The 15430-nt window shown below is 54.6% G+C and overlaps 1 protein-coding gene and 1 pseudogene across 1 annotated transcript in view; one reads left to right on the forward strand and one right to left on the reverse strand.

The window, feature by feature from the left end:
- Positions 1 to 25: 25 nt before the first annotated feature.
- LOC115516607 lies at positions 26 to 328 on the reverse strand (annotated as a pseudogene).
- Positions 329 to 11611: 11283 nt separating this feature from the next.
- GALNT16 (polypeptide N-acetylgalactosaminyltransferase 16) overlaps positions 11612 to 15430 on the forward strand; it is a 92991-nt gene continuing 89172 nt past the window's right edge. The window contains exon 1 of the mRNA XM_030319413.1: positions 11612 to 11970. Within this exon, the coding sequence (XP_030175273.1) occupies positions 11794 to 11970 (177 nt within the window). The 5' untranslated portion in view covers positions 11612 to 11793. The remainder of the gene's footprint in view (positions 11971 to 15430) is intronic.

Genomic DNA, 15430 nt, shown 5'->3' on the forward strand with positions numbered 1-15430 from the left:
AGCCAGGCAACGAGTGAACGGGGGACTCGGGATTGGAAACCACTCGTAAAAGGAGAGCCCCATCTCCTCCTCAGTGTGAGTCACTTAGTGTGCAGACACCACATCAGTGTCTGGCCCACCTCTGTCATGCTCAGCACATGGGAGCCTTTGCATTCCAGCTTGTCCAGGGCTGTGTGAGGAGGGTCATTGATGAAGTACTCACAAAAGTTGTTTCCCAAGATGCTTTTCTTTGAGGCCCCCAGATCAGCTCTGGATCACAGTGCTCATTGTCCACCATAGTGGGGCCCACCTCCATGTGGATCGGGGTGCTGATGAGCAGGTGGGGCATGGGGTGCGAGTCTGGGCCAGGGTCCCACCCAGGGCTTTGGGCTCAGCGCCGGTGCCAGCCCCTGAGGCTCCCGGACTGTGACTCCCGTCGCCCCCCCTCAACCCCTCCCCCAAGTCCAGTAACTCCAGCTCTCAGGACTGGGGTTTCTTGTATCACATGGAACATCTATTCTGATGATGTACAGCCTGGGATTGGAAGGTTGTGCATTCATCTACCTGAGCAAATTACTATAAGACAGCAAATCCAGGTCAAAATGAAATAAAGACTTGGCATCTGAGTCTGGGCAGTTTGTTGTCACATCTACTTGATGTGGTTACTGTAAAGCTTCACGATACTTGTTTTTTACAAGTTACTTTTGAAAATAGGTGATATGTGCACATAGTACAACAAACATTTTTTTTTAATGTGTAATGAAAAGGGAATCTCTCCATCATCCTTTCCCTCCGTGAAGGTAACCACTGTACCTGTTCAGCCTGAGGGTGGAGGCTAGAGCGGGGTGGGGGGTGGTATTTTTTAAGTCCCAGCTCTCTTATTTGGTTGTTAACCAAGAATATGTTTCTCTGCCTTCTCTTTATACTCTAGGCTCTGATGTAGGGCATTTATGCAGAAACTTGGACCTACAGCTTCAGGACGACTAATCCTGTTTGTCCTGTCCTGTTAAGTTCATTCTCTGTATCTGCCATCTGGCTCAGAAGTCCAAGTTTCTCACCGGATTGGCCATGAGTTGATGATTGTTGGAGCTGGGTTTTTTAATATTAGGCTTGCTTCTTTTAAAATACATATTTGAGATTTTCCATAATCATTTTTTTTAAATTTGTATTTCTTTAGCAGTGGCTCCTGCAACACATTTATCTACGTGTTTTTTGTTTGTTTGAAAGTAATGTTTAATCGCAACCTACAAGCAGACTATAGGTGGATCTCTAGACAGTCACCCCCACCCCACAGCCACCCAAATCAGACACTGACAATTCTAAGGTTACAAACATGAACTGGGGTAATTATTCACCTTCACAAGCCATTCTTCTCTTTAAACATAGGATTGACCTCAGATTTATTTTGAAAAGCCAGCTTCTCTGGCAGCAAAATGTGACTTGATTTGTACACTAAATTTTTCAAGAATATAAATGTCATGCAGAGCAGAGAACTTATATTCAGCCTGGAACAGTATTTTACACAATTTACGGGCGCAAGAGCCAGGGAGGGAAGACTTCTCGTTCCCAACCCTCTCAATTGGAGAGAAACCAAAGCTTGATGGATGGATGGCTTTCCTTAGCCAGTTTTAGCTCCCAGCCTTATTTTGTATTCCTCTGTGGCAGGTGGATGAGAAGTCAGGTCTTCCCCGGATTAGAGCTTCCCAAAGATACACAGTCCAGGGAAAGGAGCGAGGCTGTTGGTGTTTTCCAATTCAAGTCCCATATGGTTTCCCTGGGGCCATTTTATCTTTGACATCCTTTGGTGCTCTCTTCTTTGTCTTGCTGCTATCCAATCACCCAAGGCCTCTTCAGTCCCCGTTGCGACTGTTCCCACTGGTCAGGGAGCTCCCTGGGAGCAGCCCTTTAGAGCAGCTGTCACAGTTGAGCCGCATCTGCTTTCTGACAAGCTTGAAGACAGAATGAAGGAAGTCATTGAGACTTTCCCAGTGGAAGCGGAGCACACAAGCAGCCTTTGGGACATGGATCAATATGCTGTGCATTTAGGGGGCCTGGCAGCTTGTGTCAGGGGAGAGGGGGCTGATTCCCAGAGGGGGCAAGGATCTCATGGTCTCAGCTCTGTCGTCATGCAGGGTCCTAATGCCGGAATGGTTCCCGGAGCCTTTGGCTCCAGCCTTTCCTGGACAGGGAAACAGACCGAGGCAAAATGCCTGCTGTGTCTTAAATAGATTCTGCTCGCTGCAGCCAATAAGCCCAACAGCTTGGGTGGTGAACGAGCCTTCCCGAGAGATTTCTGTTGCACCATTCCTCCTGCCTCCTGCCCCTCACATACTGCCCCCTCCCAGCCCTCCTGCTCCTCCTCTCTGACCTGATTCTTCTCACAGTTCTCCTGGTGGTTTCTTTTCAGGCCTGTCTGGTTTTGGTATTCATTACACTTTTATTGGTTTTCGCTCTCTGCTTTTTCCTTCCCTGAAGCTGTTTTTCCTCATACTCTGTATCTTTTCATCTCTTGTGTCCACTCTGTCAAGTGCACGTCTCCATCTGCTGCTCTTGTCTGACTCTGCCATGGCTTCTCCATTGTCCCCTTGCCTGCACCTTCCCGTGGCCTGCTGGCTGACAGCCTGCCCTCACCAGGGCTTCGTTGACCCTGGAGAGAAGTTGGGTGCAGGGATTTTGAATGGACGGTGGAGGAGCCTACCTTGAGCAATCCCAGTTACGGGGCAGGTGACACCGCCAGTCTGGGTAGTGGACCTCAAAGATGGTGGCCGTTGCTGGGCAGCGTGGCAGTGAAATAGGTAAGTCAGAAGAGGGGAGGTAGGGGACACAGGAGTGACGGCCTGCACCCATCGAAGGTGATAAGAACAGGAGATAGAAGAAGAAGGCCGGGTGGTAGCTAGACGTCACAAGGGAAAGCTGAGCAGGAGCTACACTAGGGGAGAAAACCAGGGGAGCGAGACCAGTGAGAGAGGCCAGCTCTGCCAAGCAGAGGCCAGCAGCATGAGGGTGGGGCCAGGAGAAAGGGGAGCCTTAAAGACCCTTCTCCCCGTGCATCTCTGGTCCTTTTGTTCTTTTTCCTTTCATGTTCCTGCCCTCATGTTATATCGGCAGAAAACAAAACAAAAAGCAGCCTGTCTTTGAAAGGGAATGGCAAGAGCTGGAGAATTTAAAGCTGGATTCTTGCACTTCCCCGTTTACTGGACTCTTGGGCCCCTTTGCGCATCAGGCTGCTGGAGCCATGAGAGCCAGCCCCTTACTGGAACCCCTTGAATGGAGTCCCTATACCAGCCCGACAACCCAGCCAGAGTGGCGGCAGCAAGGGCAGCCAGCTGTGGTGCGCACCCACAGAACCCTTCCACGCGCATGGGGCAGCCGGGGGGGCAGGGCTGTCGGCCAACCCAGCTGGAGGGCTGGGACTTGGTGTTGGGCAGGGCCTGGGCTGAGGGGTGGCTCTTCCAGGGCATGACGCCGGTCCGTCATGGTCTCCTCTACGCCCAGGAACTAAGCTGCAAAGAGGCCTGTGGTAGAAGAAAGAGAAAGGAAGACTCTTGCTTTAAAAAAAATGTTAAAACTGAAGAGGTAATAAATGCATGTGGCAAAAAATGCAAAAGATACAAAAGAACGTGTGATGAAAAGTCTCCCACTTCTGAAGTTCCCTCTTCGGGCATCCTGGATGTTCCAATTTCTTGCACATTCTTCTAACTTCTCCTTTTTAGGTCTGCTGTTAATCTAGTAGTTTTTAGATTTTTGATCCAATGGAACATTTGAAACTGGATGTATATGTATGTAATGTGTGTGGAGGGACTAAACGATAATAAAGAAAATTGTATCTCGGTTTATGGCCAATAATTCTTGCTGGGGCAGGAATGGTTTAAAATATTCAAATAACTGGGGCGCCTGGGTGGCTCAGTCGGGTAAGCATCTGACTTCGGCTCAGGTCATGGTCTCGCTCAGAGCCTGGAGCCTGCTTCAGATTCTCTGTCTCCCTTTCTCTCTACCCCTCCCCCACTCATGCTCTGTCTCTCTCAAAAGTACATACACATTAAAAAATAATAATAGAGTCTTAAAATGCTAGCACTAGAAAGGACCTTCCAAGACCCTTTGTACCAAAGCCTCACTTCAAACATGAGAAGAGGTCCAGAAAGTGACTTCTCCAGGGTTACCAAGTGAGCTAATGGCACTTTTTAGGTAGTGGCCTCTGGAAAGATACGGATTCCGAAATGAAAGACAAATGTGGGGCACGGATTTAGAAATTTCCTCTATTGGACACAAATATAGGGAAAGAAATCAGTCATTTCCGGGAAAACCCCAAAGTTAAATTTCACACTGAAAAATAGCACGCATATGTGCATGCACGTGTACACACACACACACACACACACAGGCATTGGCAGCAGACAGAAAACAAAAGTCTGCAAAGTCTACTGTCTGTTGTCTGTCCCACTGAGCTGGGCAGAGGCTGTGAGGGACAGCGTGACCTGGCTCCTCTACTGAGGAACCTACATCCCTCGGACCTCGTGTCATCGAGCTGGAGCCAGAGGCAGAGGCAGAGGCAGGCACTTTTTGTTGGGCAAGAGGGAGGCCTGCCCACCCAGAGTCGAATAAGAGGACAGCCCGTGCACGGACCCCAGGTCAGAGACGCCAAGGGGCGTGTGGAGGTGTGCCTGGCCATGCCACTATGGCGCTCTGGCACCACTGGATCCATGAGCACAGACAGTCCTACTGTTTACCCCGCCTCCCAGGAAGAGACGCCCCAAGATGTATATGCTGACAAAAGGGCAGCATAATTTTTAAAAATACTCTCTGCTTTGACATTCGCTCCAGACATTGTGAACGATTTCAGTGTCCAAGCCAGATTGATGGGCCTTTTGATGGCTTCAGAGAGAGGGGACATGTATGACTGTAAACACTGGCAGTAAAAACCCTCAATTGCTTTGAAATGGTAAATTTCCAGGCAATGTGGATCTGATGTTACACGCCTCCTGCATTAACAGCTTTTTCTTCCTGTTCAATTATTTTGGCTGGTAAGGGAGTGGAAATTACACTTCAAAATATATCGATGGATATTTTCAGCCTTGCTGAGAGCTTCAAAATATGTACCAATCCCAGGAACATTCCCTTAATTTCCACCCCCCACTCCCCCCCCCCCCCCCCCCCAGTTTCCCAGGGAAAATGGAGGTATCAACAGCAGGCACAATTAGACTGAAGAAGCTGCAGGAGCAGGGCTTTTTCACTTCAAATTCTCTCTGGTCTTACTGCGTACTCTCTGAGCCAAATTTTGCTCCAGCCCTAAGTCTAGGGGTCCATCCTAATATCCACCAGGTGATGGGGTTCTTGAAAAAGAAATGAGCATTCCCAAGAGCTTGGGCCCGGGGTCTTGAAACAGGGCATCCAACAGAAGCAGAAAAAACTGCCAGTTCTCCGTGGCATCATTTTCACCCGAGGGATCCAGAAGTCCTAATCTCACGCACATGGTCCTCTCCTATGCCTAGGTGCCGGGCACATGGGCAGCCACCCAGCAATGCCCCAGTTGTGTTTCTGGCTTTCTCCTCTCTACGTGACCAGCTTCTTTCACTCTTCTTCCTAAGCACCAGACCTGGATTTACGGCTGCCTTTCTGGACAGACCACAGAGAAATCAAGTTCAGTTGAACATACCTCCCAAATCTGCTCCTCCCACACTGCCCATTTCAGTTAATGGTTGGTTACCTTACACCAAAGCACTTGGCTCCTACACTAGAAATGTACATGCTGTTCTTAATTTCTTTCTCTATCCCCACTTCTAGCTGATCTCCAAATCCTTTTGAGTCTCTCCTCCAGGGTTTCTGCCCTAGTCCAGGCCCACAGCACTGCTTGCTTGGACTATTGCAGTATCATTGTGACCCCGTGCCACTAGTCTCCAGCCTCCTCACTAAAATGTATACCTGATCATGTCACTCCCTGTTTTAGAATCTTGGATGGTTCCCCACAGCTTACCAGAGTAAGTTCAAATTTCCTACAAAGACCTGGAAGACGTCTGTTAACTGGTCAACGCCTACCCCTCTAACCTCATTGCCATCACCACCCCCTCCCCCGTACACCCAACCCCCTCACAATTTCCTATGCTGCCATTCACTTGCACATCTTAGCGCCCTTCGTTTGCCTCTTCCTCTTCCCAGAATGCTCTTCCACCTCTTGCCTACCTGCCTGTCCTTGAACACAGCTCTCAGATGACTTCTTACTTGAAGAAACCCCCTTTGGGCTTCTATAGAGTTCCATTATATCGTCTTGTGACGATCTATGTGTATCTCCCCATGGTCAGTTACTGGGCTCCTTGGAAGCTGTGATCAGCTTTTGTTCATTTTTGTATCCCTGGAACGTAGAATTGCCTGGCATGGTGAGCCCTCAAGCAGGAAAGGAAGGGACTGGGAACACCCCCGCGCCCCCCCGCAATGGGTAAACAGGCTTTACCGTGGAGCAGGCTTATTGCATTTTCGTGCGACAGAAGGGGGAGTAGCAGCAGCCGGCCACCCTAGGTATTTATTCACTCCTTCGCTCACTTCACAAATATTCAGGGAGTGCTGCCGTGATGCCCAAATACTGTGCTAGAAACTGGTGACACAAAAGAAGGCTGCCAGGCCCTGCTCAGAGGAATTCCCATTCAAGGGTGAGAGACGGGCATGTGACAAGGACTGCCCTGGCATTTGCGGCCATCTGCTCTGCTCTGAGGACCTTTGCCACTCATCTCCCTGGAAGCCGTGCAGAGAGAGAAGGACTGAAGGAGAACATGATAAGAGATGGGGAAGGTCAGGGAAGCCTTGGAAAGGGCTCTGCCCCCGGGACCAATTCTGCTGACCAACTGGCTTTACTTATGCATCTCTCCTTTGTAGAAATTCCTTGCTGTTAAGAAAAAGCATCTGACACATTTCTAATTAGCCCTCAGCCTCTGCAATCTTATTATTCCCAAATGCAACAGCTGGCTCATTCCATGATCAGTAATAATATTCGGAGTTCCTGCAGTTATCCCCCAGAACCAGGGTCACTCCTCCCAGCTTCTGATGGAACCACAGAGGACCTCTCACCCCTCCATCCCGGCGCAGCAGCGTTCGGCCCCCATCACCGTGATTGCAGGGTGGGGCAGCACTCCCGAGGAAGCCCTGTTGGGCAGCCCAGGTTACTCACTCCGCTGGCCCGCACTGACCCCAGCCAAGTCGCTTCCTTTCTCTGGGCTCTAGTCCTGCATCGTCTCTCAGGTGCCGGACTCAAGAGAGAACTGCAGGCTGCATCCAGCTACTACGTCCCTCCCTCCCATCAACCCATACTTAATGAGCGTGTATGTGCGGCTATGTGCCAAGCACTGTTCTAAGAGCTGGGGAGACCATGGTGAACAGGACGAGGACTGCTGCCCTCATGCAGCTTATGGTCCAGTGGCAGAAAACACAGTGAAAAGCCAAACAGGAGAATGATGATGGAGTTCCTCTCAAACAGCCAGGTCCTCTCCTTGATGGTTTATGGAGACTTAGAAATAACATTCCCTCAGGTACAGCGGTGCCTTGAGTGTGGCCAGCTGGCAGTGGGCAGCACATGTGCCACTGATCGCTGGGTGACCTCCGAAGGCACTGGCCCGAAGAGGGTCCAGCCTTCCTCGTGGGGTCATTGTGAGTTTTCTGCGATCGGGCTTCGGCACCGTGCCTGTTGCGTGGTCACACACGTTCTGTCCCCTGTCTCTGCCTCCTTTCCTGCTTAGAGCAGACACGGGGGTCTAACCAGTCTCCCTCACCCACCGTCTGAGTCCCCGCTGTAGCTGCAGACAGGGCAAGAGGCTTCTAAGCCCACTGACTCTCAAGGATACTGGGTATGCTGGCGAGAATGGACGCAGGTGGGGCCCTGCACTCGGCCTCTCCAGGCCGCTCAGCACAGGCTCGGAAGAGGTGGGCAGGCACGCGCTGGTGGGGCAGGACGGTCATCGTTGTTTGGCCTCTCTGGGGTCTGTTCTTCATAGTCCTGCTGAGCAATCTCCTGCACGAGCCCCTCGCCCCAGCAGCCAGCAGCAGTGCCTAAGGGCGGGGGGGGCGGTGGGCTGGGGTAAGAGTTTGCCCAAGCCACTCTCCTAATATGTGACAGAACCGGCATTTGAATGCAGGTTGTCTGACTCCAGAGCTAGGCTCTCACCTGAACTCTACTCCCTTTCCCCACTCTGTTATCCACCCCGACATCAAATGTACACGGGCAGAGTTCCCTGGGGCCTCTGGGAGCGCCAGGGGCACACGGCTTTCCCAGCTTACCTGAGTGCTGGCTTTGCCCGCTTTCAAAGAGACGGGGACCATGCCGGAGAGTAATGCCACAAGGGAGAAACTGTCCAAGGAACGAGAAGTCCAAAAAGGGCACAGTTAGAGGGACCTCAGAGGTCATCTCCCCGCACGCCTCCTTTTCCGGAGGAGAAAATGGATGCCCCAGCGGGGAAGTAAGGTCCCTGCGTACAGAACTTCTGACCACCCTACAGACTCCCCAGTGTGCTCAGAAGCCCTGTACAGGGACCCAGGCAGTAGCATGGAGAATGGACTCAAACCCAGCCCCACCTCTTACCTGCTGTATGGCCCTTTGGCAATCGAGAGTGTCACCAAGTCCCGGCATGCGGGTTGTGGGTGCTCCAGAGATCACGTGTGTGAGGGGCCGGCACCTGGTGGGTACCCAGTGAACTGCAGCTATCATTATCACTCTTGTTTTCCAAGTTCAGTGCGTGTTGGGCAACACCAAGTCTCTTAGGTGTTGCTTTGATTCTAGGGTTCTGTTGGAATCCATTCCTAGGACCAGAGAGGAAACAATGCTTACTGTTATCTCTGAACACTGAAATCCATCTCATGGAGGGCTGAGCCTCGGCCCACACCTATTTAGGATCCAGATCTGGAAGAAAGACCACGGGCTGTAGCTGAGGTGGCAGGTGCTAGCTCCCGGCCCTTCCCAGTGTGCTGTGGCTTCCGGCCCATCACTTAGCCTCCGCCTACGTCAAATTTCTGTTGGCCAAATGAGCATGGTCGTGACCCGCCTCCCTATCCCCCACCCCACCCGCCCCACCACCGTGGGAAGTTTATTATGTCCATCTAAGGAAGGGCTGGCTCTGAAGTCTAACATCACCCAGAGAGGCGATGTCTCTATGGGGTTTTCCTGGTGGTGGGTGGAGCGGGGGTGGGGGGCAGGGAAACAGCCTTCTTTTTGGGACAGAGCTACAAGTGACAATTGTTTCAGAGGTGTAGCATCCTCACCACTGACCCCTGGAGAGGAAGAGGTGAGACATGTAGAAATCCTGCCAAATTCTGCATCCTCCTTGCCTCCCTCTCCTCATACAGCCCTCCTTCTAGAGCCATCAGAAACCCCATCCGCCTGATTCTGGGTTCTAGCTTCATTCCCCAGGCCTAGGCGTGAGTTTGGAGCTTCTCACTAGGGGTTGGTGCGATGTCTTTGGATCCCACATCCTCTCACCTGGTTTTCTCAAGACCAAAGGCAACTAGACATGCACAGGCCAGGCTGGGCTGAGGGAGGCAGCCTATGGCAGCAGAGGGCCATTGCCCAAGTCTTTCCACCTGGTTGACCTGAGAGCCTGTGTGGAAGTGGGGACACCAGAAGGGCAGTTTCCTTATGTTTTCTTGTTGTTTGGAGATGCCTGTGGGCCTGACCCTTAAGCAACAAACTTTTCTTGGCTTCCCACAGAGGACATGACTACCGGGTCAACCCCATGGCTCCCATGGAAACCGGGCTATGGCTTGGCAGTGGATAATGCTATGGCATTATCTGTGGAAATGGATCCTGGCTCCTAGTGCAACCTAATTAAACTCCCCAGGCGAGACACCTGACAGCAAGGCTGGCCCACTGCTCCAGGGCCAGTGGCCCCTTCACACCCACCTCCTGTTGTCCCTGACTGCTGCGTGGCTTGGGCCTCAGACTCCCTGCTACTCTTTGTGGGACTCTCTTTGTACATTCTCTTTCCAGGGTCATATTCTTGGTAGGGCCATTTTTGGACTTGTGTATGTGTCCTCGTGGTTAGTTTTCTGAGTCAGGAGGTGGGCACTGCAGTTGCAACGATGATCTTTCTGCAGCAAAAAACTAATTAGGGTTTTCTTTCTTCATTTTACTTCATTCCAACAGAAATGCACTAAGCATCTATTACATGCAGGGTTCAGTCCCGCACACTGGAGAAACAGGGGAAAATGAGTGGTGCTGATGAGGGGTGGTTGGGGGAAGGCATGAGCTGTCTGACCTCCCCTTTCCTAAGGCAGCTTCATTTAGAGGCCAGGACCTTAAGTGGGTCAGGACCCTATGTGGGAGCCAGTGTCCAGTAGCATAGGCAAGAACTAAACCCCCTGCTAACTCTGACCGTGGCATTCAAGCGCCCAGCCTGCCCAAAGTCGACTCCCACCAGGCCCTTTCCAGCATCCTGGCCCCAGCAATACCAAGCAGCTCTTGTCCTTGAATGCATCAAGGACTGCCATCCTCTGGACATTTGCTCTGGCTGTTCATGAATCTAATACCTCGCCCTGCCCTCCCCCTGCCCTCCCTCTTCAGAATTTATTCAAAAGTTTATCCAACTTCTATGAAAAGCCTTCTCTAAGACCCTCCCTTGGAATACAATATTTCTTCCTCCGTGATCCCTGCTTGGTTTAGGCAACATCTATTCATTGCGAGTCTGCTCTGTGCCCGACACTGTGCTGATCTCCTAGCCCACCTTTCCTTCTGCTCTGGACAAGAGCATTCCACCCGGGATTCTCAATGCCTCCAGGCCTGGGGTAAAATCTCAGTGATGTCTGTGTCCTGTCTCACCACGGTGTTTGCACTTCGTGGAAAGTGCAAACGGAGAGACGGCTTCTAGACTGGGCTCTGACCACTAATTAGTCGCGTGGCCTCTGGCCAATCTTCCAGCCTCTCTGGCCTCCTTTCTTCCTGGTGAAATAGTGGTAATGATATCTCACGGTTCCCCAGGGGGCAGGAGAAGGGTCTGGAGGGAAGCCTTATGAAAGCTGGGAGCCCCAGGCCAATGGAAGATGTGGAGGGGTTGTACCCCCATTCCTCTTTCGCTGGCTGTGAAGCAGAGTCGAGTCCCCTTCGCTCTCCTCGAATGTCAAGCGCACCAGCTTCCAATCCCTCCTCGGGGCCGGCCCTCGCGCGGCTCGGAATCCCAGGCTGCGGAGGATTCCCGTGCAAACTCCACTCTCCTCCCGCCCAGCCATCCCTTCCCAAGGCCCCGCCGAACACACCTTAAGCCCCGCGCCAGAGCGCAGTTCGGAGCGCAGCCCAGAACCGCAGCTTCGCGGCGCGGGCCCGGGCCGGGGTCGCGCATCTCCAGCCGGTGACTCAGGGCCGCTCGGGCGGGGGGTGGGTGGAGGTAGGCGGGACCGACCAGGGCCGCGCGGGGGCAGCCGCCGGGCGCTCGGGCGCTGAGCGGTGGGAGCAGAGGCTGTCTCTGGCCCGTCGCCATTCCACCGCAGGCGTCTGGCTCGCCGGGCCTCGCTCTCGCGCCGCTTCGCACCCGCCGCGCTCCCCTGCCGGTGCGCCGCGGCCCGGGCAGCCGGAGGGGACTGGAGCGCGGGGCGGGCTCTGCGCGCCAATGAATGGGCGCCCGGGGGACGCGCGCGCTCGGGGCTGAAGGGCATTAGGACCGTGAGGATCGCTCCGCGCTCCTGTCTCTCCCTATCACCCCCCACCCCCCACCTCTCTCCCTTTTCTGCTCTGCAGGACTGAGCAGCCAGGCGCGAGCGAAAACAAACAGCTGGGGCTGCGAGCGCCCTCACCCCGGCCCCGAGAGCAAGCCGGCCGGGCCCCCCACTCGGGGCGCCCGCCCGCCCACCATGAGGAAGATCCGCGCCAATGCCATCGCCATCCTGACCGTAGCCTGGATCCTGGGCACTTTCTACTACTTATGGCAGGACAACCGAGCCCACGCAGCATCCTCCGGCGGCCGGGGCGCTCAGAGGGCCGGCGGGAGGCCAGAGCAGCTCCGCGAGGACCGCACCATCCCGCTCATTGTGAGTACGCCCTGCGCGCCGGGCGACCGGCCGGGGAGCCGCGGCGCGCGTCCTTAGCCCCGCGCGGCTGCAGAGGGCGCGGGGCCGGGGGCGGCGTGCCCGCCGCGCCCTGCCGGCTTTGTATCTGTTGGAGCATTCCTGCCCGTTGTTATGGCAACCTCTGTCGGGCCAGCGGGGCCAGGGCGCACGGATGGAGGGAGGGTGACAGCGGGTGGGGGCTGGGAGAAAGTGCTGCAAGTTTGGTGGGCCCGGTGTGCGCGCGCGACTGGGAACGTGGCTCTCTCGGCACTGCGCCGCCGGAGCCAGGGGCCAGGGGCCGGGGACTGTCCGCACCTCGCCGGCCCCGGAAAGGCGGCTGGACCATGCGCGCAGAGAGCCGGCAGCGGGAACCTCGTGTGGCTGAGCGCGTAGGTGGCCGTGCGCACCCCCTCTCCAGTCTCCTGGGGGCAAAGGACGTGGGGTGGGGGCGCTGGGTAAGGCAGGGTGTCTAGGGGCGCAGGGGGCTTTGCGCCCTCTTTTCAACAAAGGATCAACTTGAAACTTGCTTCTTTGGCACGGAAGACTCCCCACTAACACCCGCGGCGTTCTCAGGGTCCGGGAAAGGTCTCTGTACGCGCCCCTCACCCCAACACGAGGGTCCATCACGATGCGTTTGCTGGCAGCGTGTGCTCTAGGTCTGGGAGAGTCCCTCTCTCTAGGTCAGCCCCGCGACATCAGAGCGAGCAGGGAAACAAAGGTGGCGGAGCACGGCGGGGGCCTCCGCGGCGCTGCCGGGGCCCTAGGCGCTCGGGGGACTTAGGCTAAGGCGTGCGGAGCCCCCGCCGCCCTGCAGGGGGCGTGCCTGTCGCCGCCTCCGCCCGGGCCCCGGGTGACAGCTCGGTGTGGAAGGGGCACCTGTTGAGGCGGGAGGCTCTGGGACCCGCGGAGAGGCTCCGTCGGGCGGGCCGCGTTCTTCCGACCGGGCCGGTGGTGGGCGAGAGACTTGGACGACCCCCGGGACGAGCGGCTGGGCTGGGGCAGCTTGGCCAGAAGAGGAGCCGGGGGAGGGAGAGCAAAGTGCGGGGCTGAGGGTGGGTGGCCTTTCTGATGGGAAATATCTGGGCCTGGGGAGGGAGGGGTGTGGAACTCCTCCGGGAGGTGCAGGTTCAGGAGGGCGAAGGCTTGCGTGGACTAGAATCTGGGATATTTGTGCAAAGGCAGCTGAGCCCCAGGAATATGGTGGAGGCGGGTGTTAGTGTGGAAGTGTTCTCATATTCCCATCCTGCCCCAGTTGCCGTGTCTTGTTACCCACCCGGGAAGAAGTAAAAATCTCCTGCAAAGGAACCATATTTCCCAGCTTTGCCTGAGGAGACCTTGGGGTTTATGGGTTTTCCAGCCCCCGCCCTCAATTCCCAGATCCCTGTCGGCTTGAACTCTCTGGGGGTGAGTCTGATTAGGTGGAGGGTTCCCTTCTAGGCTGAGGGTCCCTGTCACTAAGAACTGTTTCCGAAGGACTTGAGGATGTTTGGGCCAAAAGGCTGATGAGGATAAAGCCTCCAGTGTAAAGACCCCAGAGTGTTGGGATCTGGGCAGACTGACAGGCTGGAGTGGGAAGTGACCAAATCGGTAGTGGCCCCAGACCTGCAGGGAGCTTGCACAGCACTGACCCACATAAGCTGCCCCGTTCTCACACCCGGGGAGGGCCAGCCCTGGTCTCAGGGTAGGTGGGCTTGGAGCACCAGGGGAGAAGCAGGCTGGCCGGATGTTCTGTCCTTCGCTATGGTGATGTGTTGGGAGGAGGGTCTGAGCTGGAGGGGGAGGGTCTGACTTGGCAGGGGGAGGAGGAGGGAAGAAGGGAGAGGAGGGGGAACCGAAGGGAAGAAACTGCTGCTGGAGCAGAGCCTGAGGCTGGGTCTTCTCACCTTTGTCTCCACTTCAGAATCCTGACCTTGCTCTTGGACCTCTCCCCACTCCTCCTTGCCTTCTGAGATCAGCCGGGAAGGCCACTCAGACTGAGAGCCCTGGGCTCTGTGCTGGGCTCTGCTGGGGGCACATGGCACTTGTTTTGAGGGGTGGAAATTGGAGGTTATGGGGGGCTCCGGTGAATATCCCCTCTGGCCCTCTCCTTGTTCTCTTGGGGTTTGTTTTGCTGCAGATTAGGAAAGGGCAGTGAACTGGAAGCTAAGTTTCAAGTGTGAAGGGTTATCAGGTAGATCCCAGGGATCCAGGGAGTAGGGGTGCAAGAAGAGAGGGAGAATGGGGGTTTCCCGGGAGTGAGCCACAGACAGTTCTCTGGCCACCTACAGGCATGGCCAGCTACCTCTCTGTTCTTACATTTTAGCCCTGGGTGTCCGTTTTGTAGGCCTTGGTCCCCAGTCACACACCTCCCTGGACACAGCCTTGCATTTTCTTCCTACCTTCCGAGCTGTTTCACTCCAGGGGGGTTCTTAGTCATATATGCCATCATGCAGGGACTATGCTGGAAGCTTCTTACATCCCGGCATCGATGCACACAGCAAGATTTAAGTACTTGTTAGGCAAATCAAGTAGGATTTCTGCCCATCTCTGGGAGCAGCCAAGCCTCACACCCCCCCACCCCGCCAATATTTTGTCCCGAGCTCTAATCTGACTATACCTAAGGAGATGGGGGAATGCGTGTTCGTCTATGAACCCTATGTCCAGCCTGAAAGGGGCAGGTGCAGCTGAGGATTACTCTCCCCCCCCGCCCCGCCCCCCGAACACTGTGGTGAACCTCTCACAGGTCTTCCTGCCATTCCAAAACATGTCTCTGTGTACTTGGGCCAGGACGCTGCATGTGGATTTTCAAATTCTTAGCGGATGATGTGGCCAGCCCTGCCGACAGAGGCTGAGAAAATTCAGACAAACGTCATCATCACTCCCCTGGGGAACAGAGAGCAGAGCTGGGAAAGGGAGGGTCTGCATAACAGCCTGGGCCAGGGGGTAGTTCTGCCTTTACAACGCCCGGGCTATTCCAAGGCAGCCAAGTTGTTTCTGGACCTTGGAGGCGCTGTTTGGCATTGTGGGGTGTCGGCATGGCAACCGTATGGCCCGGATTTCTCCAGGAGGTCCTGATTTTTAATATTCTGTCCTGCTGTCAGCCCATGTGTCACAAATTGTGATGTGAAAAATTGGTAATGGAATGTGTAAAACTATAGGGAGATACTGACTCCATCCCTCAGTGGCTGCTTGCAGTGTGGCTGGGTTTGTGATTTCTTCATGCTGTGTTTTATGGGCAAGGCAGTGGATTTGAGGAAATCCACTCGAATCTGCATTGATGCAGGCTGGCATTGGGCGGCAGCTAAAAAGCAGGCGGTGGAGCAGACACGGCTGGCCTTCAGTCTTCAGACCTCACGGTCAGGAAGAACGGTTGTGATTGACTTGGCACCTAGGTGTTCCATATGCCAGTTCTCCAAGAAGCCTGGGTAGGATGCTAAGGTGTTACACGGAATGTCACTTTACA

The sequence above is a fragment of the Lynx canadensis genome, chromosome B3, assembly GCF_007474595.2.
Source record: "Lynx canadensis isolate LIC74 chromosome B3, mLynCan4.pri.v2, whole genome shotgun sequence".
NCBI lineage: Eukaryota > Metazoa > Chordata > Mammalia > Carnivora > Felidae > Lynx > Lynx canadensis.